Genomic DNA, 25,308 nt, shown 5'->3' with positions numbered 1-25,308 from the left:
TTTGCATAGCTTTGCATGAATTTATATGTTCAGTTAGCTGTTTTTCAGTTAGCTTTATATTCATTTAGCTAATCACATAGCTTTGCATGAATTTATATGTTCAGTTAGCTGTTTTTTCAGTTAGCTTTATATACATTTAACTGTTTTCATAGTGATAAATACATTTTTAGATTCATATAGTGTTATTAAAATAAATTTTAGATTGCTAGCTTTATATTCATTTAGCTAGTCACATAGCTTTGCATTAATTTATATGTTCAGTTAGCTGTTTTTCAGTTAGCTTTATATACATTTAACTGTTTTCATAGTGATAAATACATTTTTAGATTCATATAGTGTTATTAAAGTAAATTTTAGATTGCTAGCTTTATATTCATTTAGCTAGTCACATAGCTTTGCATGAATTTATGTTCAGTTAGCTGTTTTTCAGTTAGCTTTATATACACTTAACTGTTTTCATAGTAATAAATACATTTTTAGATTCAGATAGTGTTATTTTACGTCAATTTTACAATTTTACTTTGTTAGCTTTATATCCATTTAGCTATTGCTTTGCATGAAATTATGTTCATAGTGATAAATACATTTTTAGATTCAGATAGTGTGATTTTAAGTACATTTTAGATTGCTAGCTTTATATTCATTTAACAATTTGCATATCTTTGCATTAATTTATGTTAATAAATTTTTCAGTTAGCTTTATACACACATCTGTTTTCATAGTGATAAAGGCTGTGATTGTTTTAAGTGCATTTAGATTTGGTTAGCTTTATATTCCCTCAGCCCCAACCAGTCGCAGCAGAAGACTGCCCCTCCCTGAGCCTGGTTCTGCTGGAGGTTTCTTCCTGTTAAAAGGGAGTTTTTCCTTCCCACTGTCGCCAAGTGCTTGCTCACAGGGGGGTCATTTTGACCGTTGGGGTTTTTCTGTAATTGTTGTATGGCTCTTGCCTTACAATATAAAGTGCCTTGGGGCGACTGTTTGTTGTGACTTGGCGCTATATAAATAAATAAATAAATTTGATTTGGGGTGGACTTTTTTCTGGTTCCGGAGCACAGCGGTGTTCTGCTGTATCTGTTAGCTGTTTGAACTGAGCTGTTTGAGTTCTTTGAATTAACAGTCTTTTTCAAGACTTTTTTACTTTTTCACCGTGCTCCAACGCCTAAAGAAGACCTCTAACGGTCGAAGCATCGCGACGGAGCTCTTTTATCAGCTAACCTTCATCAGCGTTGGCAAGCTAACTAGCTTGCTAACGCTTTCGTTTTTATTTTTATTTTATTTTTTAGCACTGTTGTCGTGCTGCTCCACAGCCTGCCTAGTGGATTTTTATTTTATTTTAGCACTGTTGTCGTGCGTTACCTGTGCTGCTCCACAGCCTGTCCAGTGGATTTTTATTTTATTTTTTAGCACTGTTGTCGTGCGTTACCTGTGCTGCTCCACAGCCTGTTCAGTGGATTTTTATTTTATTTTTTGGCGCTGTTCTCGTGCGTTGCCTGTGCTGCTCCACAGCCTGTCCAGTGGATTTTTATTTTATTTTTAGCACTGTTGTCGTGCGTTACCTGTGCTGCTCCACAGCCTGTTGAGTGGATTTTTATTTTATTTTTTAGCACTGTTGTCGTGCGTTACCTGTGCTGTTCCACAGCCTGTCCAGTGGATTTTTATTTTATTTTTTACCACTGTTGTCGTGTGTTACCTGTGCTGCTCCACAGCCTGTCCAGTGGATTTTTATTTTATTTTTTAGCACTGTTGTCGTGTGTTACCTGTGCTGTTCCACAGCCTGTCCAGTGGATTTTTATTTTATTTTTTGGCACTGTTGTCGTGCGTTACCTGTGCTGCTCCACAGCCTGTCTAGTGGATTTTTATTTTATTTTTTACCACTGTTGTCGTGTGTTACCTGTGCTGCTCCGCAGCCTGTCCAGTGGATTTTTATTTTATTATTTTATTTTATTTTATTTTTTTTTTATTTTTTTTAGCACTGTTGTCGTGCGTTACCTGTGCTGCTCCACAGCCTGTCCAGTGGATTTTTATTTTATTTTTAGCACTGTTGTCGTGCGTTACCTGTGCTGCTCCACAGCCTGTCCAGTGGATTTTTATTTTATTTTTTACCACTGTTGTCGTGCATTACCTGTGCTGCTCCACAGCCTGTCCAGTGGATTTTGATTTTGATTTTATTTTTTTGGGCGCTGTTGTCGTGCGTTACCTGTGCTGCTCCACAGCCTGTCCAGTGGATTTTTATTTAGCGCTGTTGTCGTGCGTTACCTGTGCTGCTCCACAGCCTGTCTAGTGGATTTTTATTTTGTTTTAGCACTGTTGTCGTGCGTTGCCTGTGCTGCTCCACAGCCTGTCCAGTGGATTTTTATTTTATTTTTTAGCACTGTTGTTGTGCGTTACCTGTGCTGCTCCACAGCCTGTCCAGTGGATTTTTATTTTGTTTTAGCACTGTTGTTGTGCGTTACCTGTGCTGCTCCACAGCCTGTCTAGTGGATTTTTATTTTGTTTTAGCACTGTTGTCGTGCGTTACCTGTGCTGCTCCACAGCCTGTCTAGTGGATTTTTATTTTGTTTTAGCACTGTTGTTGTGCGTTACCTGTGCTGCTCCACAGCCTGTCTAGTGGATTTCTATTTTGTTTTAGCACTGTTGTCGTGCGTTACCTGTGCTGCTCCACAGCCTGTCTAGTGGATTTTTATTTTGTTTTAGCACTGTTGTCGTGCGTTGCCTGTGCTGCTCCACAGCCTGTCCAGTGGATTTTTATTTTTATTTTATTTTTTAGCACTGTTGTTGTGCGTTACCTGTGCTGCTCCACAGCCTGTCCAGTGGATTTTTATTTTTATTTTATTTTTTAGCACTGTTGTTGTGCGTTACCTGTGCTGCTCCACAGCCTGTCTAGTGGATTTTTATTTTATTTTAGCACTGTTGTCGTGCGTTACCTGTGCTGCTCCACAGCCTGTCTAGTGGATTTTTATTTTGTTTTAGCACTGTTGTCGTGCGTTGCCTGTGCTGCTCCACAGCCTGTCCAGTGGATTTTGATTTTGATTTTATTTTATTTGGCACTGTTGTCGTGTGTTACCTGTGCTGCTCCACAGCCTGTCTAGTGGATTTTTATTTTATTTTTTACCACTGTTGTCGTGTGTTACCTGTGCTGCTCCGCAGCCTGTCCAGTGGATTTTTATTTTATTATTTATTTATTTATTTTTTTTTTTTAGCACTGTTGTCGTGCGTTACCTGTGCTGCTCCACAGCCTGTCCAGTGGATTTTTATTTTATTTTTTAGTACTGTTGTCGTGCGTTACCTGTGCTGCTCCACAGCCTGTCCAGTGGATTTTTATTTTATTTTTTACCACTGTTGTCGTGCGTTACCTGTGCTGCTCCACAGCCTGTCCAGTGGATTTTTATTTAGCGCTGTTGTCGTGCGTTACCTGTGCTGCTCCACAGCCTGTCTAGTGGATTTTATTTTGTTTTAGCACTGTTGTCGTGCGTTGCCTGTGCTGCTCCACAGCCTGTCCAGTGGATTTTTATTTTGTTTTAGCACTGTTGTTGTGCGTTACCTGTGCTGCTCCACAGCCTGTCTAGTGGATTTTATTTTGTTTTAGCACTGTTGTCGTGCGTTACCTGTGCTGCTCCACAGCCTGTCCAGTGGATTTTTATTTTTATTTTATTTTATTTTTTACCACTGTTGTCGTGTGTTACCTGTGCTGCTCCGCAGCCTGTCCAGTGGATTTTTATTTTATTATTTATTTATTTATTTTTTTTTTTAGCACTGTTGTCGTGCGTTACCTGTGCTGCTCCACAGCCTGTCCAGTGGATTTTTATTTTATTTTTTAGTACTGTTGTCGTGCGTTACCTGTGCTGCTCCACAGCCTGTCCAGTGGATTTTTATTTTATTTTTTACCACTGTTGTCGTGCGTTACCTGTGCTGCTCCACAGCCTGTCCAGTGGATTTTTATTTAGCGCTGTTGTCGTGCGTTACCTGTGCTGCTCCACAGCCTGTCTAGTGGATTTTTATTTTGTTTTAGCACTGTTGTCGTGCGTTGCCTGTGCTGCTCCACAGCCTGTCCAGTGGATTTTTATTTTGTTTTAGCACTGTTGTTGTGCGTTACCTGTGCTGCTCCACAGCCTGTCTAGTGGATTTTTATTTTGTTTTAGCACTGTTGTCGTGCGTTACCTGTGCTGCTCCACAGCCTGTCTAGTGGATTTTTATTTTGTTTTAGCACTGTTGTCGTGCGTTGCCTGTGCTGCTCCACAGCCTGTCCAGTGGATTTTTATTTTTATTTTATTTTATTTTTTAGCACTGTTGTTGTGCGTTACCTGTGCTGCTCCACAGCCTGTGTAGTGGATTTTTATTTTATTTTAGCACTGTTGTCGTGCGTTACCTGTGCTGCTCCACAGCCTGTCTAGTGTCGGATTCCCTGTTTGGGAATCCGCTAGCTTAGCGTAGCTACTAGCTCTTAGCCGTTTTAGCATGGCGGCTTCTCCTGTCTCTCCCGTACTTTTCTGCTCTGGGTGTGAAATGTTTAGTTATTCCTCGGCCTCTTTAGCAGTAACGGTACATGTAATAAGTGCAGCTTATTCGTAGCTTTGGAGGCCAGGCTGGGCGAATTGGAGGCTCGGCTCCGCACCGTGGAAAATTCTACAGCTAGCCAGGCCCCTGTAGTCGGTGCGGACCAAGGTAGCTTAGCCGCCGTTAGTTCCCCCCCTGGCAGACCCCGTGCAGTCGGGAAGGCAGGCTGACTGGGTGACTGTGAGGAGGAAGCGTAGCCCTAAACAGAAGCCCCGTGTACACCGTCAACCCGTTCACATCTCTAACCGTTTTTTCCCCACTCGACGATACACTCGCCGAGGATCAAACTCTGGTTATTGGCGACTCTGTTTTGAGAAATGTGAAGTTAGCGACACCAGCAACCATTGTCAATTGTCTTCCGGGGGCCAGAGCAGGCGACATCGAAGGACATTTGAAATTGCTGGCTAAGGCTAAGCGTAAATTTGGTAAGATTGTAATTCACGTCGGCAGTAATGACACTCGGTTACGCCAATCGGAGGTCACTAAAATTAACATTGAATCGGTGTGTAACTTTGCAAAAAACAATGTCGGACTCTGTTGTTTTCTCTGGGCCCCTCCCCAATCAGACCGGGAGTGACATGTTTAGCCGCATGTTCTCCTTGAATTGCTGGCTGTCTGAGTGGTGTCCAAAAAATGAGGTGGGCTTCATTGATAATTGGCAAAGCTTCTGGGGAAAACCTGGTCTTGTTAGGAGAGACGGCATCCATCCCACTTTAGAGGGAGCAGCTCTCATTTCTAGAAATCTGGCCAATTTTTGGGATCCTCCAAACTGTGACTGTCTAGCGTTGGGACCAGGAGGCAGAGCTGTGGTCTTATACACCTCTCTGCAGCTTCTCTCCCCCTGCCATCCCCCTATTACCCCATCCCCGTAGAGACGGTGCCTGCTCCCAGACCACCAATAACTAGCAAAAATCTATTTAAGCATAAAAATTCAAAAAGAAAAAATAATATAGCACCTTCAATTGCACCACAGACTAAAACAGTTAAATGTGGTCTATTAAACATTAGGTCTCTTTCTTCTAAGTCCCTGTTGGTAAATGATATAATAATTGATCAACGTATTGATGTATTCTGCCTAACAGAAACTTGGTTACAGCAGGATGAATATGTTAGTTTAAATGAGTCAACACCCCCGAGTCACACTAACTGTCAGAATGCTCGTAGCACGGGCCGGGGCGGAGGATTAGCAGCAATCTTCCATTCCAGCTTATTAATTAATCAAAAACCTAGACAGAGCTTTAATTCATTTGAAAGCTTGTCTCTTAGTCTTGTCCATCCAAATTGGAAGTCCCAAAAACCAGTTTTATTTGTTATTATCTATCGTCCACCTGGTCGTTACTGTGAGTTTCTCTGTGAATTTTCAGACCTTTTGTCTGACTTAGTGCTTAGCTCAGATAAGATAATTATAGTGGGCGATTTTAACATCCACACAGATGCTGAGAATGACAGCCTCAACACTGCATTTAATCTATTATTAGACTCTATCGGCTTTGCTCAAAAAGTAAATGAGTCCACCCACCACTTTAATCATATTTTAGATCTTGTTCTGACTTATGGTATGGAAATAGAAGACTTAACAGTATTCCCTGAAAACTCCCTTTTGTCTGATCATTTTTTAATAACATTTACATTTACCCTGATGGACTACCCTGCAGTGGGGAATAAGTTTCATTACACTAGAAGTCTTTCAGAAAGCGCTGTAACTAGGTTTAAGGATATGATTCCTTCTTTATGTTCTCTAATGTCATATACCAACACAGAGCAGAGTAGCTACCTAAACTCTGTAAGGGAGTTAGAGTATCTTGTCAATAGTTTTACATCCTCATTGAAGACAACTTTGGATGCTGTAGCTCCTCTGAAAAAGAGAGCTTTAAATCAGAAGTGTCTGACTCCGTGGTATAACTCACAAACTCGTAGCTTAAAGCAGATAACCCGTAAGTTGGAGAGGAAATGGCGTCTCACTAATTTAGAAGATCTTCACTTAGCCTGGAAAAAAGAGTTTGTTGCTCTATAAGAAAGCCCTTCGTGAAGCTAGGACATCTTTCTACTCATCACTAATTGAAGAAAATAAGAACAACCCCAGGTTTCTTTTCAGCACTGTAGCCAGGCTGACAAAGAGTCAGAGCTCTATTGAGCTGAGTATTCCATTAACTTTAACTAGTAATGACTTCATGACTTTCTTTGCTAACAAAATTTTGACTATTAGAGAAAAAATTACTCATAACCATCCCAAAGATGTATCGTTATCTTTGGCTGCTTTCAGTGATGCCGGTATTTGGTTAGACTCTTTCTCTCCGATTGTTCTGTCTGAGTTATTTTCATTAGTTACTTCATCCAAACCATCAACATGCTTATTAGACCCCATTCCTGCCAGGCTGCTCAAGGAAGTCCTACCATTATTTAATGCTTCAATCTTAAATATGATCAATCTATCTTTGTTAGTTGGTTATGTACCACAGGCCTTTAAGGTGGCAGTAATTAAAACCATTACTTAAAAAAGCCATCACTTGACCCAGCTATCTTAGCTAATTATAGGCCAATCTCCAACCTTCCTTTTCTCTCAAAGATTCTTGAGAGGGTAGTTGTAAAACAGCTAACTGATCACCTGCAGAGGAATGATCTATTTGAAGAGTTTCAGTCAGGTTTTAGAATTCATCATAGTACAGAAACAGTATTAGTGAAGGTTACAAATTATCTTCTTATGGCTTCGGACAGTGGACTTATCTCTGTGCTTGTTCTGTTGGACCTCAGTGCTGCTTTTGATACTGTTGACCATAAAATTTTATTACAGAGATTAGAGCATGTCATAGGTATTAAGGCATTGCGCTGCGGTGGTTTGAATCATATTTGTCTAATAGATTACAGTTTGTTCATGTAAATGGGGAATCTTCTTCACAGACTAAAGTTAATTATGGAGTTCCACAAGGTTCTGTGCTAGGACCAATTTTATTCACTTATACATGCTTCCCTTGGGCAGTATTATTAGACGGTATTGCTTAAATTTTCATTGTTACGCAGATGATACCCAGCTTTATCTATCATGAAGCCAGAGGATACGCACCAATTAGCTAAACTGCAGGATTGTCTTACAGACATAAAGACATGGATGACCTCTAATTTCCTGCTTTTAAACTCAGATAAAACTGAAGTTATTGTACTTGGCCCCACAAATCTTAGAAGCATGGTGTCTAACCAGATCGTTACTCTGGATGGCATTTCCCTGATCTCTAGTAATACTGTGAGAAATCTTGGAGTTATTTTTGATCAGGATATGTCATTCAAAGCGCATATTAAACAAATATGTAGGACTGCCTTTTGCATTTACGCAATATCTCTAAAATCAGAAAGGTCTTGTCTCAGAGTGATGCTGAAAAACTAATTCATGCATTTGTTTCCTCTAGGCTGGACTATTGTAATTCATTATTATCAGGTTGTCCTAAAAGTTCCTAAAAAGCCTTCAGTTGGTTCAGAATGCTGCAGCTAGAGTACTGACGGGGACTAGCAGGAGAGAGCATATCTCACCCGTGTGGCCTCCCTTCATTGGCTTCCTGTTAATGCTAGAATAGAATTTAAAATTCTTCTTCTTACTTATAAGGTTTTGAATAATCAGGTCCCATCTTATCTTAGGGACCTCGTAGTACCATATTACCCCATTAGAGCGCTTCGCTCTCAGACTGCGGGCTTACTTGTAGTTCCTAGGGTTTGTAAGAGTAGAATGGGAGGCAGAGCCTTCAGCTTTCAGGCTCCTCTCCTGTGGAACCAGCTCCCAATTCAGATCAGGGAGACAGATACCCTCTCTACTTTTAAGATTAGGCTTAAAACTTTCCTTTTCGCTAAGGCTTATAGTTAGGGCTGGATCGGGTGACCCTGGACCATCCCTTGGTTATGTTGCTTTAGACGTAGACTGTGTTTCATAATTATTGTATGGCCTTGCCTTGCAATGTGGAGCGCCTTGGGGCAACTGTTTGTTGTGATTTGGCGCTATACAAGAAAAAAGTTGATTGATTGATTGATTGATATTCCGTTTGTTAGCTTACAAGCTATAGTTACATTGCGCTAGATAAATTGTTTTCCGTTTAGATTGAGTCAGATTTATTTTCAGTCAATTTTAGATTCTTTCAGGTAGGTTTTCCTGGAGCTGCACTCACTTTGGTTTTGATTAGGTTGGCTTTGTGTTTTTGTTGTTTTACAACTCAGATATTGTTTATTCAGGTATGGCAATGGTAGGTCCATGACCTACACGGGATCTAGGCGCTCCCGCCATCACGAGCCTCCCAGCTGACTGGGTTATAGCAGTGGGTAGATGGGACTCATTAGCCCTGTTAAGGCGGTCCACCTAGGGGAAGGAAAACCCTGATGTTAAACCCCCAGCCTGGGTTACTGCCCCCGTGCCTCCGAGGAAGGTTCTTTAGCCAGAGGCTAGGAGAAGGTCACTCTGATGTAAAACCTACAGCCTGGTGATCGCCACAGCCGTCTCAGCTTGTCTGTGCCACTGTGGAGTGCCACCTTGCCTAAAGAGTGGAATTGGTGTGCTCGAGCTGATCCCCACTTTAAGCAACGAGCGCATGCGGGAAGGAAAGCCCTGCAGCGATGGGAAGAGGTGAAAACAGCAGGTGCATGATGGCACTGGGAGCTGCAGTCTCGATCCTGCATGCAGGCAGCTCAGGAGCTATGGTCGTTTGATTGCTGACCCGAGACAACAGCATCATCCGGCAGGGCCCTGGGTGACCAAGCAGCCCTGTTTAGGGATAACCCTGCTTGCTACACATGGAGACAGACCTAGAAAAGGTGGTCTAAACATGGCTTGTCTCACTAGACCCGGTTGGCTCACCGCTGCCAACGGGCATCACTACACGCGGTGCAAAAAGAAAAACAAAGAACCTGAAAATTGTGTGCTGGAATGTACGCACAATGATGGACTCAGACAATAACGATCGTCCTCGAAGACGCTCAGCCTTAGTCGCCAAAGAGCTAGCAAGGCTTGACATAGACATTGCTGCACTCAGCGAGGTGCGCTTTGCAGACCAAGGGTCACTCACCGAGGAAGGCACAGGCTACACACTGTTCTGGTCACGGAAGGCTAAAGAAGATCGTCGACTCTCAGGGGTCGGGTTCATGATTAAGAGCGCCATAGCACATAGGTTACACAGTTTGCCAGTTGGACATTCTGACCGACTCATGTCACTCCAGCTCCCCATCAACAACAAGGATTTTGCCACTATTGTTAGTGTGTATGCCCCAACCATGCAGGCCGACATCGGAGTTAAGGAGGCTTTCTATAGCGATCTGCACAACCTTCTACAGCGCGTCGACACCCAGGACAAGCTCCTCATCATGGGAGATTTCAACGCCAGAGTGGGCCGCGACTCTGATGTATGGAAGGACGTGCTAGGGAAACATGCATAAGCAACTGTAACGACAATGGCCGCCTGCTGCTGGAGTTCTGCTCTGCACATGACTTGACGATCACCAACAGCCTGTTCCAACAGAAAGAGAGATTCAAAACAACCTGGAGACACCCACGCGCCAAACACTGGCACCTTCTGGACTACGTTCTGACGCGACAGCGTGATAGAAGAGACGTACTACATACCAGGGTGATGCCTAGCGCGGATTGCTATACGGATCATCGCTTGGTCCGTTTCAAGATTGCTTTCACTTTCAAGCCCCCTCCTAAGAAGAAAGGCCCACAGTTTAAGAAGCTACAAGTTCACAAGCTGCAAGACATAGACACAAAAAAGGAGTTCCAGGCCAAACTAGAGGAGAGACTGGGTGGAGAAGATGGCCTGCCTGACGACCCTGAACAACAGTGGATGAGATTAAAGACCATCCTTCAGGAGACGGCAGCAGAAGTAGTGGGCTTCTCAACCAGGAAAAATAAAGACTGGTTTGATGAGTCTGATGCACACATCCAGGAACTACTAGAAAAGAAACGTGCATCCACAAGACTCTTTTAGCTAACCTGATGACCACTCTGCCAAGACAGCTTACAGAAATGCCTGCTCCACACTGCAAAGCAAGCTCCGCATACTGCAGAACGACTGGTGGCTAGCTTTTGCGGAGAAGACACAACAACATGCCAATGCCGGAGACATGCGCTCCTTTTATGAAGCCCTTAAGACCATCCATGGGCCAGCACATCAAGTGCAAGCACCCATGCGCTCCTCAGACGGCTCCACCCTTCTGACGGACAAGGAAACCATTATGCAACGTTGGTCAGAACACTGTGAAAACCTCTTCAGTGACAAGCGCACTGTGCAAGAGTCATCAATCGAGAAGATTCCCCAGGTGGAGGTGAAATGGGAACTTGATGACCCCCCAACACTTGAAGAGATCTGAAAGGCCACCATGCAGCTGAATCCAGGAAGTCTCCTGGCATAGATGGCATCCCAGCAGAGGTGTACCAAAATGGAGGTGAGGCAGTCCTCGACAAGCTTCAGATTCTCTTCTCCAGTTGCTGGGAAAAGGAAATGGTTCCACATGACCTTCGGGATGCGGTCATTGTCTCATTGTACAAGAACAAGGGCGCCAAGTCCGACTGTTCTAATTACCAGGGCATCACTCTCCTCTCACAGCAGGTAGATTTTGGCTCGAGTGCTGCTCAACGCTTACCCCACCATAGCGCATGAAAATACTCCCGAGAGTCAGTGCGGATTTCGGCGCCACAGGGGAACCACCGACATTGATCTTCGTCCTGAGACAGATCCAGGAGAAGAACATGGCCCTTTATGCAGCCTTCATAGACCTAACCAAGGCTTTTGACACGATCAGTCGTGAGGGTTTGTGGAAGATTCTTGCACGCCTTGGCTGCCCTCCAAAACTCCTCACCATCATCCGCCAGCTGCATGAAGGCCAGATGGCACAAGTGAAGTACAACGGGACTCTGTCCGGCAGCTTCCCCATCTCAAATGGCGTCAAACAAGGTTGCATCCTCGCGCCCACTCTGTTCTCCATCTTCTTCAGCATGATGCTTCGTGAGGCCAAAGAAGACTTGACAGACGGCATCTACATCCACTTCAGAACCGACGGAAGTCTGTTTAACTTGCGGCGCCTTCTGTCCCACACTAAGATCACAGAACAGCTAATCATGGAGCTGCTCTTCGCAGATGACTGCGCCCTCGTCGCCCATACGGAGCAAGCCTTGCAGCACATTGTCAACTGTTTTGCTGAAGCAGCAAGAGCCTTCGGCCTCACCATCAGCCTGAGAAAGACAGAAGTGCTATATCAACTGGTCCCCCATACGGCATATACCCCACCCCAAATCAACATCGAGGGTACCAGCCTGAATGCAGTAGAGCACTTCACGTATCTCGGTAGTGTTATCTCAAACGACGCATCTGTTGCCAAGGACCTAGACAGTCGCCTTGCCAAGGCCAGCAGTTCTTTTGGTCGACTCTCTAAGAAAGTCTGGCAGAATCATGCACTGCGCCTTTCCACAAAAGTGCAGGTCTACAGAGCGATTGTGGTCCCTACCCTCCTGTATGGAGCTGAAACCTGGGTTCTGTATCGCCAGCAGATCAGATTACTGGAACGCTTTCATCAGCGTTGTCTCCGAAACATCTTCGGGCTCAAGTGGCAGGACTACGTCTCGAATGAGGACATCCTTACCAGAGCCAAATTGCCCAGCATGGAGTCTATTATACTCAAACAACAGCTTCGTTGGGCAGGTCAGATAGCCAGGATGGATGATACACGCATGCCGAAATTAATTCTCTTTGGCGAGCTCAAGGAAGGGAGACGAAACCAAGGGGCCCCCAAAAAGAGCTATAAGGACCAGAGCGGGGAGCAGCACAAGCCCAGCCTACTCAAGTGTTCATTTGCCCCAAGTGTAACAGCTCTTGTGCATCCCGCATCGGACTTTTCAGCCACCAGAGGGCTTGTAGAAAATAAACAAAGAACAAAACAAAAAAAAAAACTAAACAAAAAAAAGGCCTTCCCACTATCCTCGCAAGTGAGGAAACTGCCAACAACAAATATATATATATATATATATATATATATATATATATATATATATATATATATATATATATATATATATATATGTCACAGATTAGCCTTTCTGTCCATCATTTACCTGTATTTTGGCATGCTTGGTGCCAGAAAGTTATGTTGGATCCAAAAGGATCCAAAAAAGGCTAGGACCAAAAGTTATACTGGATCGGTTCCCACTGACCAACAGCGTTAGAGCTTACTGCCAACAGCTAGCCAATCAGAGCGCAGCATACGAAAGTCAGGAACTAGCTGACAGACGCTGGTTGAAAAAATGGCAACAAACATGTCAACAACAGCAGAAAATCGTCTGCCAGCGAGGTTTGCTGAGTTCACAGAGGAGGAACTGATGGAAATATTGAACTCCAAGGATGCCAAAAACACTAAGAAGGTAGACAAGCACGCTACTGACATTTTAGAAGCATTCATCTGAATCAATCAAATGCTGTTCATAACAAAATAAATTGATCTAATTTACTTGACTCTTTGTTGTTTGCTTAATTTGGGAGGGGGGTGGAGATAGTAAGGAGTCCAACATAGAGAAATATTGGATGAAGAAAATTTATAAAAAGTTATAGTGGACTCGGCTACGCCTCGTCCACTATAACTTTTCCATTATTTGCAGTCCAATATAACTTTCTAAGCTCTAACGCTATATATAGCGTATACAAATATATACAAATAAATTATTAAAAAATCATGCACTGTGATTTCCGGATTTTTTTTTTTTAGATTATGTCTCTCACAGTGGACATGCACCTAAGATGAAAATTTCAGTCCCCTCCATGATTCCTAAGTGGGAGAACTTGCAAAATCGCAGGGTGTTCAAATACTTATTTTCCTCACTGTATATATATATATATATATAGTTCTAAGGCTCACTATAATGCAATTAATGCATTACTCCTTAATGGGGAGCCTTAGAACTTTTCAGCCTACACTCGTATATATATATATATAATGAACCTGTCACCCCCTGCCCCCCATAACCCACCCACATATAAATTCATCTATAATCCTACTGGTCCACACAAGTCTGTAATCGTCTGGTGTTGGGGGATCAACCAAGTGCACTCTCATGCAAAAATATGAATGAAATTGGTCAATTGGTTGTTGAGATATCATACTAAAAAACAAAAATGGACAGATGGGCATTTTTTCAAGGATATTTCTATCTGCATGCTTTTATCTGATTGTCCCGAGGTATCGAACGCCCCAACATAGGGTGAAATTTAATTGTGTATAAACTGCTGATGATGCAATCAGTTGACAGTGGTCAACTCTACTAAACACAAGTAAAACATCAAAAGTAAAATTCCTCACAATCAGTGTTTGTTCTGAAGGTGAATGCTTTACTCCAGTCGCCCCATCTCCAGAAGCTGTGCTGGGCTCCACAACGAACTTTAACACTGTATTCTTCATCAGGATAAAGATCCAATAAAACAGCTGATCGCAGTCCTACACCAGAGAAGGAACACTGAGGGAAACAGAGTTCATTACTATGTGATTCCCCATGGCTGTACACATGGACATATGATGTGTTTAAAAGATCTTTTTTCTTTAATGTTAGTGATATTTTCTGACCTGTTTGAGTTACAACTACAGTATCAAAAACAGAAGAATTACAAATGTATGGATGGTTAAACAGCGTTTTGCTGCAGTGAACATACAGACACAAGAAGCAGAAAGTCAGCTCACATTTATATGGTCCGACTGGGAAGTGAGTTTCACTTGACAGACAAGAGCCAGGGAAGAATAACTGTTGTACTGCCACTGCCAATGCACAGTGGCATTCCAGGCATGGATGGTGGCTGTCAATTTAAATGGTGCTACTGGGTGCACTAGGAAGAGTGAGGCAACAATTAGTGATCCTTGGAAGTAAAATCTCTCTGCAGATGAATAAAGAAAAACAAACATTTACCTCTGTGATGGAGTTCAGCAGAGTCGTGCAGGCTATACTGGCCCAGTGGGTTCTTGGCAACCAGTGTCCAACTACTTTCCCACTGGTCAAGACTACACTGTTTCAACTTGCTGCCCCTTGTAGTATCATTACACTTCCTACAAACAATGCAAAGCATAGAAAGACATAGTTAAGAGTAGGAATCGCAGTAAGTTAAATTTTCAATGTAACTGAGCAAATGCAAGATTCAATCAACCATCGCCGATGGCTGACCATCATCACAATATGGCGCCACCTTTGTGCTGGCACACTCCCTACTCTGACACACACCCACTAATTTCATTGTCAACGCAATAACCTAAATACATATTTATTTGTTTGAAGGGAATATGTGCTTTAAGGAGTGTTAGCCAGACAGTGTACAACTGAACGACAGCAGCAAGAATTTAAAATGGCCGAGATGTGCTGTAACTCCTCCAGGCAGTGTGTGAGCTGTGCCATAACAAGTGGTTAGACTAAGTGCACTCTAGCCAAATTGTGCATTGATTGATACTTTGCTGCTTAACGTGCAATATGGCCTCCAATTTTCACATTGTGCGCAGAGAAAGAAATCTGAGGTATCAACAAGAATTTGCCTGCCCAGTTAGATGCAGCCACAGTGTGTGTGAACTGATATGATACAGGCACTTGGAGCAATATGAATTTGCCTTATTAATTTATTGACTGAATTCATTTACTTAACTTTTTAGGCCAGGCTAGAATGAAAGAGGTGGGCAGAGCAACCTTGGCACCCACCAGTGATCCCATGCCCCCACTCTCAATGCTCCTCCCTGCCTGTTTCACACAAGGAATGGCCTTTTAAGCAACATGAGAATCCACCAATAAAAACAATGACATGCAATTCTGTCAGTACTGAACATTCAGATGGAAGTCAATGATGACACGATGTAGGCTTAATCCCAGTACCTTCCCTTTGCCCTATCACTTGCGAAAGGGTGAAGAGTTAGGTCAAAGGGAGGGTATTGGGATAGTAGAGAAGAAATTCTTCTCTACTAGAGTCAAGACAGAAGTCAGACTACCAGAACAAGAATTTTAGCTGAGGAAGCTTCTGCGATTTGAAGCGAAACGTCCTCGCGTCAAGCAACCCAGTCCAGTGGAAGATTCAAGCTTCTCTACTATGATCCACAGGGGCAACACACTAGGATGGCGAACATACTTTGGCCGAAGACGCCCGAAGTTTATAGAGCCAGGCCCAGAACTTGCCATTTGTTGCCACTGGCAACCACACAGTCAGTTGCTCTGTCTCACTCACACACAGTATGAGGTTTATCACGCTACTAGCATGCAGTACACGGATTGTAATCAATATGGAAAGATGATTTATCTCAAAAATGGCTGATATTTTCAGTTCCTCACTTGGTATGCAGGTCCTGTATGTGTCGTTTTTGAAATGACATTGTATGTACCTGTTTCTAAGAAAAAAAAAATCGGTCCACCCTGCCTTCACTGTGCATGCGTCATTCTGGAAAGTCACAGCATCATTTCTGAGCATCAGCATCGATTATCACCTTGTTTCTGCTTCAAACTGCACTCCAGTTATCATCTATCTCTGCAACAGATATCTGAAGCTTTTGTACAACAATCATTTCCACATAAATTCAGCATTATTTCATAATAAAAGACGGGGGGCCGATCAGAGCGCCACGTCAGACTTAGACAAGCTGCTGCGCCGACGTCATTTCAGAGCGTCAGTAGCGATTCATCAATTATCGCCTAGTTTCTGCTTAAAACAGCCTCATTTCTGCTTAAAACTGACTTTAAAAGGATTTAAGAGGTTTTACTTCGGTCTACGACACTGGTCTGCCCTGCCTTCACTATGCATGCGTCATTTCAGACCACAGCACCATGACTGAGACTGACTCTCTTCACCCAAAGCAATCAAATGGATTAATGGGATTATTAACCATCAGATGATAAATGTAAAACTTCTTAAATCATTCTAAAGTCAATTTTAAGCAGAAACGAGGCTATTTTAAGCAGAAACTCAACGAAATTCTGGGACACTGTGAAATGACCGATGCACAGTGAACGCATCAGCTAGCAGCTCATTTAGCCACAGCGCTCTGATAGCTTCGGACACCTTTCATGAGAAATAATGCTGAATTTATCTGGAAATGACTGTTGTACAAAACTTTGGATATCTGTTGCTGAGATAGATGATGACTGGAGTGCAATTTGAAGCAGAAACGAGGTGTTAATCCGTGAACCGCATCATTGGGGGGACCGACTTTTAGGGGGACCGTTCAGTCAACGACACCGGCCCTCACCACTTTTTTTCTGATGTCAAGAATGATAAACTGTGTTTTTTGTTTTTAAATGGGGCCTTAAGATTTTGAGCTTTAGTCATTTTTCAAAACCCACTATTATTTTGAATTTTCAATTCTGTCAATTTTCCAGTATTAAAGTCCACCTGGAGCTGAAACCAAAATCAACAACAGCTATAAGTTTTGTCAACACTGGCTTAGCAAACGAATGCTGAAAACACAACAGCCTTAACAGAGGCAACTGAAACTGCACTCTCCCTCTAAACGTCAGATGCAAACAATGAACCCAATCACTTTATCTGTGCAACTCCAGTTCTCACAAGCCTGCAGACTGCAGATAATTCCTGTAAATCTCTGGCATGCAGCCAAACCATTGTCAATAATAAATGGTCACACAGAAGCAACAACTGGTTACTTAGACTAAGTGCTTTGTGTACCCCTGTCATTTGATCTCTCTCCATTTTTTCCCTCAAGAGGGAAACTGCTTTAAAAATAGACTCACACCCATCATACATAAATCAGGTATATTAAATATATTGTCATTATTGCTGCATCATGTTTTCACACGGAAGATATCGGTCCAACCACATGCCTACTGCACTTTCTGGGATGCTATTAGTGCAACAGTATTTGCTCTGTAATGTGTCTAAACTATACACATAATGTAATGTGTTATTGGAAGCATCTTATTTTACTACATTCTTTCAGTATGTGTGTTATTCTAAACCAGTGGTGTCCAAAGACATTCCAGAAAGGGCCAAGATGGTGCATGTTTTCTTTGCAGTCACTGACTCCAGCAGGTGATTTCATGGATTAACATCACTTTGAGCAGATGGGATGAGTTCATCAGTGACATCACCTGCTGGAGTGGGTGGTTGCAAAGAAAATCTGCACCTTCTTGGCCCTTTCTGGAATGTCTTTGGACATCACTGTTCTAAACAGAACAATCATCTGGACTAGGCTAAGGTTGAGCTAGACTTGGATGTGGTCATTCAAAGATTTCATTTCCTTTTTCCTTTGGCTCCAAGCCCCGATGTTATAGCTTCAGTCTTCAAACTTCACTTTGTACTGATCCATCTCTTTTCCGTGACTTACACAGATGATATTCTTTCCAAGGGCAATTGTGCATCTGTTTTGTGTGTATGTGTGAATTTAAGAGGATGATGGCAAAAGTGTTTCACTAACTTTTGCTAGCTTCTCAAAAGTAAGGCTCTTGCAACTTCTGGAGAATAAGGCACAATGACTCAATGCAAGTAAATGACCCTCTGACATTTTGTAACAATGTTGCACAACAGAAAACATGTTTTTTCAGATCACAATACAACTATTCACACAGGTTTGAGTTTTGAAAAAACAATTTTTGAACATTTGGAATGTATGTCCTGGGAACACTGTACATATTATATATTGTGTCCATCCTTGTTGATTTTATGTCAAGACAGCATAAGTGGGAATCCTGAGCAGCTACTGGCTATTTTTAGAACATCTATTGCGGGAACCTTACAGGCTCCCGGGGGGCTACCTAGTGCCTGCAGACACCATGTGGGTGAAGCCTACTCTAGACCATGGGCTTGTGACCATGGTCTAGAGTTTGTCAGACTGGAAAAATCACTAAGGTCCCTTGGACAAGGCCCTTAATCCCTAATTTGCTCCCAGTGTGCAGCTGAACGCTTTGCATTACAGAATGATGTTCACATCTGTATGTGAATTGGAAGAATCATTGTAAACGTTTTGTGCATCTGCATCAGATGGAAAAGCAGTATAGAGATGCTGTCTATTAATTATTTATAAGAAGTCCTTTAACTAAACTACACTAAGCCCCCCACCACACCCCCAAAAAGAACAGGCAGATTAATACTATTTTTTCCATGCAAGACCCCTTTCTTAAATCCCATTAACCCCATCCTTGTGTTTGACAGGTTACAAAGTCAACAGTTGTCTTTGGTAGCATCGTACCTCTTGTTGAGTGAATAGTGTGTTTTCCGACTGCCCTGCAGATGTGTGTCTCGTCCTTCATTCCACTGGCATACAGCAGAGGTTAAGTCACGAGTCTCACACTTCAAATTAGTCGGTAATGGTGGATCTGGTGGTGGGGACAGAAAGTCACAATTAGATATCAGATATATACTTAGAGAGAAAATTACACTGCATCATTCTTCAAATTACTACAAACACGGACGAGTATATAAAACACTCGGAATAAGCAGCATCAGCAGTAAAATTTCAATAATTACCTAAAAAGAAAGAAAGATTACATTGCAATTTTTTTCAACAACTTCAGATGCATACAATGTCCCTGTCATTCATATCTGGGAGATCTCAGTCTGAGGCCAGGTTCATAGCTTAACACATTGTTGAGATCAAATGATTTCAGGTGTGTTTGCTCTCATTATTTAGCTTTATTATTTGTATTTTTACTGTATTATAATATGTAAATAAATTATGAAATATTTAGATTGTATTAAATGTATGTAACTTTATTTAATCTCTTGTGTTGTCTGCCATTTGTACTCTAATGCAGATCAAGCGTTCACTTCCAAAGGGACTCTGATGTGGTTGATTTGCGGCCCAACACAATGGACCCACAAGAGGCTTTTGTAATACTAAACATGAAAAATGTTCTATTACTGTCATAGGAGGAAGTAGTAATATACAACTCGGTGTAATGATTTCAATATATATTTAAGTCAGAATGCAACAAAGTGGATTTTATTTGATTTAAAAGATGGTAGTGTTCTATGTACTTTATGTTACCAATTTTCACTGTCATTTACTCTGTCTGTGGCTAATGCAGAACCTAGATTCCTCTCTTTGTGTCTTCCAGAAATGACTATTGTGCCATTTTCTGTATCACCACTTAAGATTGTGAGATGTTTGCAGATGGTTCAGATTACTGCTGCAAGTTTTGCCAAAATCCAGGATATCTGATCAAACGATACCTATTTTGCTTTCCCTTCACTGGCTCCCTGTGAATGTGAGAGCAGATTTAAAAGTTTTGCTGCTGACATATAAGGCACTAAACAGTCACTGATCTATGTTGCTAACCTTGTTAAACCATATATGCCCCATCATGCCCTATTCGGTACTTAAGTGTTTCCCATAATGCCCCTGGCGGCCCCCCCTGCACTTCCCAGAATCCACCGCGGTGCCAGCAGAGTTCCTGCGTCTCACAGCGCGTGTAAACAATGACTAACGAGGATGTGGATGCCGTTGATCCAGCGAATTCACGGGCAATTATGATGATTACACGTTCTCTCAAATTGAGAGGGTAATCGAGAGGAGGTGTAGCACCTGTGATGAATTTCTGCCATGCCCCGATGTTGTCTTTTTGTCCATACTTCACAATGTTTCTTTACATTGTGCCCTGAACTGGATCTCTGCTGAAACTGACCTCTTGCATGAGTCACGGGCCGCGAGGTGGTGCAAGAAAAACAACTGCAAAACACCGAATAGTCTCAGAATGCAGGATTGCTTTGAGTTCCCAGGGTAAAGAAGTTGGCAAGCTACACAGCCTGACTTAGTCCAACGTTTGCTCATTCAGTAGCCCACTTCGGTTGACCCTCACTCACTCATCTTCAACTGGTTACTCCAATTAAGGATGACAGGGGGCTGGAGCCTATCCTAGCAGTCATAGGGCGTGATGCAGGGTACACCCTGGACAGGACACAGTCTGTGTCCCCCCCCCCCCTTAATCCTTAGTTGGAATAAGTGGTATAGAAAAGGATTGATTATTCTGATTATTATTATGGATTTGGGTAGCTCTCCATTTGACAAAGAATACTGTATATACACAAAATATATAAAATAAAATATACAAAATATTCTCATCATTCACATGAGTGCTACATGTGTCCTTGAAATTAGGTGACAATTATTCTGGCAGCTGAATAACTGTAATGTTTCATTCAATTTCAACACATACTATCTGTATTTGTGAGAGATGGGAGTCATTATATATAATATATAATATATATATATATATATTTATATATATATATATATTTATATATATATATATATTTATATATATATATTTATATATATATATATTTATATATATATATATATATATATATATATATTTATATATATATATATATTTATATATATATTTATATATATATTAAAAAACACTATATTTCATCCACCTTGCCTCATAGTATTATACCAATAGCAATGTTACTATGTATGAGAGCTGGTTAACTTTTAAGAGTTTGAATGATAACTTTCAAGCACAAAAAGAGAAAACTTTTTTCCCCATAAGCTTTTGATGTGCAAGAGCACAGGTTATGGAAAACAGATGACATGTTTGAAAGAACACACAGTTCGACTGCTGACAGCTTTTGCTGATGAGAACTGGGGTGCTTCTTTTTAATTTCTAATAGTTCATCTGTTATCTGCCACTTATGATTCCATGTGTGTTTGTGTGCCATATCAAGATGTGGCCAATAAGGGCCACAACACTTCCAAATAAAGACAACACTAGCAAATGCAGCTGAAGAAATTATATATAAGTAAAGAAACAAACAACAAAAAACCCAGCATCTGTATCAATTCAACAGAAGGTTGCATAAAAAACAGCTTCAAACTGAGGAAATACTGGAAAAAGCAGATATCAGAAATACAACCTAAGATACATATGCAACAACTTAATTTCATGTCTGCTACAAATTCACAAAACACGCCCAAAAAAACAAACAGATTCTGTGAAAATTATGTTTACCACATATGTATGTCATTTTTTGATCACTGCAACAAGATTGTTGGTAAAGCATGTCACTGGTTCCTCATTTCCACTTTTCTTTTTCCCCCCTCTCTCACACTCCAGTGACAGCAGGCAGGACTTTTAGCTAATGTATTATTTTTTTTTTTGTTATTTCTGTTGGGAAAGTGTAGGAACACGGACCCACAACAGGGGGCGCAAATGAACGGACAATGGAGAAGGTAAATAACAGGTTTTACTGTTGTGAAACGAGCACAACAATCAACAATTTGGAGTTAAGCCGAATTCTGCTGGTGTCGTGTGGGCAGGCTCAAAGGTAGGAGACATCCGTCCAAGTCGAACCGGAACCACCCAGATCTCCTCCGCCACCGAACCCTGGAAGTACTGGAACCGCCAAGTCCCGAATTCCCAGGTGGCCACTGCCTCCGCTCGTCGGATCCGGTACTGCTGGCAGGAGAGAGCAACAAACACACAGGTGTGGATGCGGCAGCACCCAGTAACACGGAGAGAGGAGAAGCCGCCTCCACCTCACGTCACAATACTGCAGGAAGGTGAGTACTTATCCGAAGCAACGGCTTTTGGTAGACAGCTGTCCTGCAATGCTCAACAAGAAAGACAGTATAATAATGTAAGAAATACAGCAGAGAACGTTACCTCTATCTCAAGGCGATATCTCGGCACTGAGGTGGAGACGCCGTCCTGCTGATATACCTCCGTGCTGAGTGGAACAGCTGTGTCCAGTGATGGGTGACAGCTGTCACCCTGGCTGCTCTCGTGAGGCGGCAGCGCCCTCTGGTGCCTGGAGCCCGCACTCCAGGCAGGGCGCCCTCTGGTGGTGGTGGGCCAGCAGTACCTCCTCTTCAGCGGCCCACACAACAGGACCCCCCCCTCAACGGGCGCCTCCTGGCGCACGACCGGGCTTGTCCGGATGGCGACGGTAGAAGTCGGCCAGGAGGGCCGGGTCCAGGATGAAGCCCTTCTTCACCCAGGAGCGTTCTTCGGGACCGTACCCCTCCCAGTCCACCAGGTACTGAAAACCCCGGCCCATTCGACGGACGTCGAGGAGCCGGCGCACAGTCCAAGCCGGTTCCCCGTCGATGATCCGGGCAGGAGGTGGTGCCGGACCCGGGGTGCAGAGGGGTGATGTGTGATGGGGTTTTATCCGGGAAACATGAAATACTGGATGGATCCGCAGTGAGGCCGGGAGCTGGAGCCTCACTGCGGCGGGATATTGAGACTTTAAGGATCTTGAAGGGTCCGATGTATCGTTCCTGGAGTTTTGGGGAGTCCACTTGCAGAGGAATGTCCTTGGTGGACAACCACACTTCCTGCCCAGGACGATACGTGGGGGCCGGGCCCGCCGCCGGTCTGCATGTTTCTTCGCCCTCGTCGGGCCCCTTCAACAAAGCAGAACGGGCGGCACGCCACACCCGACGGCACTTCCTGAGTGGGCCTGGACCGAGGGCACACCGACCTCTCCCTCAACCACCGGAAACAAGGGGGGCTGATACCCCAAACACACCTCAAAAGGGGAGAGGCCGGTGGCTGACGAACATTGACTGTTGTGGGCGTACTCGATCCAGGCCAGGTGGGTACTCCAGGCCGTCGGCGTGCGCGGCTGTCACACAGCGTAGTGTCTGCTCCAGTTCCTGGTTGGCCCGCTCTGCTTGCCCATTGGTCTGGGGGTGATACCCGGACGAGAGGCTGACGTAGCCCCAGTTCCCGGCAGAGAAGCCTCCTCCAAACGTGCGAGGAGAACTGGGGACCGCGATCGGAGACGATGTCCGACGGTATCCCATGCAGACGGATGACTGGGTGGACCAAGAGGTTCCGCTGTCTCCTGGGCCGTTGTAGCTTCGGGAGGGCCACGAAGTGGGCCGCCTTGGAGAAACGGTCCACTATCGTGAAGACGACGGTGTTTCCCTGGGACGGCGGGAGACCCGTGACAAAGTCCAGGCCGATGTGGGACCAGGGGCGATGTGGAACGGGCAGCGGTTGTAGCAGCCCTGGGGTCTTTCGATGGTCGGCCTTGCCCCTGGCGCAGGTGGTACAGGCCTGGACGTAGTCCCGGACGTCGGCCTCCAGGGACGCCCACCAGAAGCGCTGCCGGACGACTGCCACGGTCCTTCGCACCCCAGGGTGACAGGAGAGCTTAGAACCTTGACAGAAGTCCGGTACTGCAGCTCTGGCTTCCGGTGGGACGTAGAGTCTGTTCTTTGGTCCGGTTCCGGGGTCCGGGTCTCGGGTCAGGGCCTCCCGGACGGTCTTCTCCACGTCCCAGGTGAGGGCGGCCACGATAGCGGACTCCGGGATGATGGGATCCGGGGGATCCGACGGTTCCGTTTTGACTTCGTCTTCGTGTACCCGGGACAATGCATCCGATTTTTGATTCTTGGTCCCGGGACGGTAGGTAATCCGGAAGTCAAAACGGCCAAAGAACAGTGACCAGCGGGCTTGCCTGGGGTTCAGCCGCTTGGCGGTCCTGATGTACTCCAGGTTCCGATGGTCAGTGAAAACCGTGAATGGCACCGATGTTCCCTCCAACAGATGTCTCCACTCTTCGAGGGCCTCTTTCACCGCAAGGAGTTCTCGATTGCCGACGTCATAGTTCCGTTCGGCCGGGGTCAACCTACGGGAAAAATAGGCACACGGGTGAAGGACCTTATCGGTCTTCCCGCTCTGGGAGAGCACCGCTCCTATCCCTGAGTCCGAGGCGTCCACTTCAACCACTAACTGGCGGCTAGGATCGGGCTGCACCAGAACTGGTGCAGACGAGAAGCGCCGTTTCAACTCCTTGAACGCGGCATCGCACCGATCCGACCAGGTGAAGGGGACCTTTGGTGAGGTCAGGGCTGTCAGGGGGCTAACTACCTGACTGTAGCCCTTAATGAACCTCCTGTAGAAATTTGCAAAGCCGAGGAACTGTTGCAGCTTCCTACGGCTTGTGGGTTGGGGCCAGTCTCTCACCGCCGCCACCTTGGCCGGATCAGGAGCGACGGAGTCCGGGGAGATGATGAACCCCAAGAAGGACAAAGAAGTGCGGTGAAACTCACACTTCTCGCCCTTCACAAACAGGCGGTTCTCCAACAACCGCTGTAGGACCTGACGGACATGCCGGACATGAGTCTCAGGATCCGGGGAAAAGATGAGTATATCGTCTAGATACACGAAGACGAACCGGTGCAGGAAGTCCCGCAAGACGTCGTTTACCAACGCTTGGAAAGTCGCGGGAGCATTAGTGAGACCGAACGGCATGACCAGGTACTCAAAATGACCTAACGGGGTGTTAAATGCCGTCTTCCACTCGTCTCCCTTCCGGATCCGAACCAGGTGGTACGCGTTCCTAAGATCAAGCTTGGTGAAGATCCTGGCTCCATGCAAGGGGGTGAACACTGAATCCAATAAGGGCAACGGGTATCGGTTGCGAACCGTGATTTCGTTCAACCCCCTGTAATCAATGCATGGACGAAGCCCGCCATCTTTTTTACCCACAAAAAAGAAACCAGCACCCATCGGAGAGGTGGAATTCCGGATCAACCCGGCAGCTAAGGAGTCCCGGATGTAGGTCTCCATTGATTCGCGCTCCGGCCGTGAGAGGTTGTACAGCCTACTGGACGGGAACTCACTGCCTGGCACTAAATCAATGGCACAATCATACGGGCGGTGAGGAGGAAGCGTGAGAGCCAGATCCTTGCTGAACACGTCCACAAGATCGTGGTACTCCGCCGGCACCGCCCTCAGATTGGGCGGGACTCTGACCTCCTCCTTAGCTTGGGAGCCGGGAGGAACCGAGGAACCTAGACACTCCCGATGG

General features: G+C 44.3%; 1 protein-coding gene across 1 annotated transcript in view; it reads right to left on the bottom strand.

Annotated features, from left to right (window-relative positions):
- LOC117510782 (leukemia inhibitory factor receptor-like) overlaps positions 1-25,308 on the bottom strand; it is a 103,115-nt gene that overhangs the window by 20,460 nt on the left and 57,347 nt on the right. The window contains 4 exon segments of the mRNA XM_034170643.1: positions 13,871-14,024; positions 14,246-14,388; positions 14,469-14,605; positions 18,728-18,854. Of these exon segments, the coding sequence (XP_034026534.1) occupies positions 13,871-14,024; positions 14,246-14,388; positions 14,469-14,605; positions 18,728-18,854 (561 nt within the window).

The sequence above is a fragment of the Thalassophryne amazonica genome, chromosome 5, assembly GCF_902500255.1.
Source record: "Thalassophryne amazonica chromosome 5, fThaAma1.1, whole genome shotgun sequence".
NCBI classification, from domain to species: Eukaryota; Metazoa; Chordata; class Actinopteri; order Batrachoidiformes; family Batrachoididae; genus Thalassophryne; species Thalassophryne amazonica.
Note: the sequence above shows the minus strand (reverse complement) of the source record. Positions and strands in the feature narration are given on the sequence as shown.